At 31.2% G+C, this 4,378-nt stretch overlaps 1 protein-coding gene across 1 annotated transcript; it reads right to left on the bottom strand.

The window, feature by feature from the left end:
• Window positions 1-121: 121 nt before the first annotated feature.
• Window positions 122-3,217, bottom strand: LOC129618424 (26S proteasome non-ATPase regulatory subunit 2). Its single transcript, XM_055533158.1, has 3 exons — window positions 3,133-3,217; window positions 585-3,072; window positions 122-510 (listed from the first exon to the last, which is right to left on the bottom strand). The coding sequence occupies exons 2-3, from the start codon at window positions 3,055-3,057 to the stop codon at window positions 209-211; spliced, it is 2,775 nt and encodes a 924-aa protein (XP_055389133.1). The 5' UTR covers window positions 3,058-3,072; window positions 3,133-3,217; the 3' UTR covers window positions 122-208.
• Between the last annotated feature and the right edge of the window lie 1,161 nt (window positions 3,218-4,378).

Here is a 4,378-nt window from a genome sequence, read left to right as displayed (position 1 = left end):
TTTTATAAATTACGTTATATTTTTCATACCTTAAAATAATCGAAAATAACACAAAGTTAATAAAATAAATGATATTAAAACAGAAATATACATATTTAAAAAAGAAATACTTTGTTTTATTTTTTTAGTTTTTTTATTTCTTGTTATTGTTTAATACATTATCTTAAATATATGAAAAAATTACGATTTAGAGTTGTTTTCAATGTTTTCACTTAACATAATTTGGATTTTTCTTTAAAATAACAAAACCTTCCATTATGGGTGTTAATGAAATATACTCTTCTGTTGCTAATTCAGCACGTTCACCCATCGCTAATAAAACTGGTGTTGTATGTGTTTGGAAACCGGTAATTGTTTTTGGTTTACCAGCTTGTCCAACAACATCCACAGCTTGACCAACACGAACTGGTACCTGTAACTGATTTAAGTGCTCATCAAAAGTAATTAACATTCTAGGTTGCATTGCAGGAACCAATGTATACAATAAATAATGTGATCTTCCAAGAATTACTAAAAATAAAAAAATGATTTTCATATATATATATGTATATACCGAAAAAATATTTGAATAAGTTAAAATTTACTATTTTTAACATCCAGAAAAGCAACAAGAGTCGCCATTAGGCCAGCTACAGCAACTGGATTCATTAATTGTCTGTCACTATGATACGGGCTTAAAGTTAATGTTCCTTTGCCTAAATGTGTTAAACCCTGAGCTATGCGTACCATAAATAAATTATTTGGGTCTTTAGCATGATATTGGGCAAGTTGACGTAGCATAGCTGCTAAACGTGCATTATTTGTACCTGCTCCAATTAAACCCATTGCAAATATAGCATTATGTGCAACTTCTACATCATTATCATGAGAAAATTTACTCAAAGTGTCCAAAATGTTTAATTTTGGATTTGAAACAGAAATTAACCCCAGAGCTAATGGTACAGACCTTCTAATACAGGGTTCACAATATCTTAAAAGATTCCCAAAGGATCTATAAGCCATATCAGCACCAATTTCTTCGCCCATTGCAATTAATGCAATTCCCAAGACGGCAATAGCTTGAGTAGCTGACAAATCTTTTTCTTTATCAGTCTTTTCTTTTTGTTGTGTAGTAGTACTGCTAGATGTGGCTGTCGTTGAAGCAGATGATGCTGAGCTTGTTGTTGATGTATTTGATTTAGATTGCTTTTCATCAGAACTATCGTTTGATGATGGTTCATAATGTTCAGAACATATATGCAATAAATGTTGAATTTTTAGTACATTACCAGTACCTGCGTAAGCGCACATTTCAACCATAGTGGTTGCATATGAGTTCCAAGGTTCTTCTAAAACTTCCAAAGTAACCATTACGGCGTCGGCAGCCTCTTGTCTGCCTAAATATAGTAATGCTAATCCCAAAATTAGAAATTTTGTATAAGTATCTTTTAACTCAGTTTCGCTACGACCCAAGAGAGTATGCAATAAAATTTCTGTTATTTCTGCATTACATGAGCCAACCGCAATTAAACCCAAAGATAGTGCAGCAATTCCCAATACTTCACTGTTTGGAGCATTTTTTTTCTCATTATTGAAAACCGGTTTTAAAGAATCGATTACAATTGATCGATTAGATCCAGCGTAGGCTATACCTAAACCTAATAACGCACCTATTCTCATTGATGTATTTTGATGAAGAATGTAGTCAGACAAAAGTGCGTGAGCTGGATCAACTTCATTTCTTATTCCACAATTTACGATACCACAAGCTAATAAGGCTCCAGATTTGATATGATCTTCAGTTGAATACAAATATTTATCGATTGATGTTAATCCACCATCAACATCCCACAATAAAATCAAACCAAGAGATGCTGTTGCACTCAACATACCATGTTCCTTATTTTTATACAACCACTTATTTCCATCTTCTGTAAGTAATTTGTCAACGCCAAATCCAGCATTTACAAATCCGTTAACAAAACTGGCAGCCAAATTTTGTCTTGCAGAATCAACTTGAGTTGAGGCGAATGGTGTTCGTGTGTTTTCCAAGTGGGATTTGTAAACGTCCTCTGGAGTCTTAGGTTCCATAATATCTAGTTCTCGAGCTAAATTCAAAAAATAGTTATTTAAGTGTGCATTGGACATAATTTCCATCAAGTCGTCATAATCTGTTGTAGATTCCTTCAATTCTAAACAAATTTGCTGCCGAGCCAACATAAAAGCCAATTGTTTTTGAATACCTGTATCTTTTACTTCAGTAAAAATTTCTTCAATTGTTTCTATTCTGTTTAGCATTAAAGCGAGACGCATTGCTTGCGTGTGCTTCTGAAATTTTCTTGATAATCTTAAAGCAACTTCAAGAATAGTTATATTTTCTGGTTCTGGAACATATGGAACACAACTTGTTAAATATAAACAAACACGAGGGTACGCACTTTCATCTACATGTTCTTCTAATAAATCTAAACGCTCAATTTCCATTAATAAGTCACATGCATCAGCCTCTGCATTGTGTTCCATATTATATGGAACGATCTGCTTAACTAAATTGATTAGACGTTCTTGAAAATTGTCAGAAGTTTCATGCCAGTTAACTGAAATTTCGCTAGATAAATGACGTACATATTCATGACCCCAATCTCCAATTTTTTGATCAGGATCACACAAAAATCTATATACTAAACATTCCTTTCCGGTTCCCATAGTCATAGCCAAAACAGAAATGATATCAGCACAAGTTTGTTTACAATCATCATTAGGCATTTTTTTATAAACCTCCTTCATAGTTTCATAATGCTGACGCATGAATTTAAGTGGTTTTGGTACTGCAGTCATAGATGTTGTAGATGCTCTAATCATGCTACGCATAGTTTCCAATGTAGGCATATACAACATTTCGTTATTTTCTTGAAGACGTTCTACGAGCATGTTAAGCTCATCTTGCAGCTGTTGATCTTCATCTGACATTTCTTGTTGCTCTTCTTTTTCACCAGCGGTCTTATTTTTCGCATCATCAGCTTGAGCTGGTTTTTTTGCTTCTTCATTTTTCGGTTTGGTTTTCTTTTCTACAGGCATTTTTGAATACTTTTTCTAAAAAGTAATATTTATTAACAAAGTAGAAATTATTTGTTTATCTAAAATTCACTTTACTTTATTTTTTAATTTATATTGCAATATAAAAAACAAAGAATTACTAAGCAATTAATTATTGAAGTCTGTTGTGTTTAAGGTTATATTATATTTTGACAGTCATCACTGTCGTTTCTTTTTCTTTGTACCAGTTTCGTTTTGTTTCAAATTGTAATCGCTTCACTAGCGGTCCCTGTCGTACAAATAAAGAAAATGAAAACGTAAGAAAATTTTTTACTGATTAAATTTTTAGATACAATGTGTAAGACAATGCTAATGTAATTAGAACGCAAATAAAGATTTTTTTTTCTATATTTATCTTCAAATTAAGTGTATAATAATTCCAATTGGATTCTTTGTTCTGGCGCATATTTGACATAAACTGGTTAACATCCACTATAACCGGTAAATTTAGAGTTTTTTCAAACAACATTTTTGATTTCGTTGTCAAAAATCATTAAATACTAATTAATAGATTATAAATATGAAATCGCTATAAACATCGAATTTTTTCCAAAATTTGTACCCGATATTCACGGATTTGCGATGTATCGATATATCTGAGCGGATAGTATGATATAAACAGAAGTTAACCGCCGTTTAAGCTAAGAAACCATTTATGTACGTAAGTTATAAACAAATTTTTGATTTTTAAACTCTATTTCAAGGAATCAGACTTTCATTAAAATTTGGAAAAACAAGGAAAAAGTTTTCATAAACAATATTTTGACATAAAAAGAAAAAATTTTATTGAAAGAAAATATCAGATATGTATAAACATTAGAAATCTTACTTTTATCAACCATAAAAATTGGTGTTGTGGATGAAATTATGGAAGATTGCAGCTATACTTTTGTATAAGTTACATACATAAATCCTTGCATTATGTTGAAATTCAATTCAGAATTTAAGTATTTATTATGAAATCAAGCATATAGGATTTCCTGACTTAAAATTTGCTAATTTGATGGCAAGAACTCTGGAATGAAATCTGCAGTTGTGTCAGAAGCGTGGAAGTTTTACAATTTTTTACAAGAAGAATACCATGGTGATTATAATGAAAATTTGGAAAAATGCTCGGGGTTTTAATTTCAGGCAAACACTGCTAAAAATGAAATTAAACATTACAATATACAAGTCAATTGTATCTACACATTGTAAGCTTGTGTAATCTGGAGTGGCTACATATAGATGCCTACCTACATAAGTATGTAATCTATTAATTGAAAATTTTAAAAAATTCGTTACTATGCATTTGGTTTTCATT

Source organism: Condylostylus longicornis, unplaced genomic scaffold (assembly GCF_029603195.1).
Source record: "Condylostylus longicornis isolate FDR11 unplaced genomic scaffold, ASM2960319v2 ptg000006l, whole genome shotgun sequence".
NCBI lineage: Eukaryota > Metazoa > Arthropoda > Insecta > Diptera > Dolichopodidae > Condylostylus > Condylostylus longicornis.
This window is presented reverse-complemented; position numbering and strand designations above follow the sequence as displayed.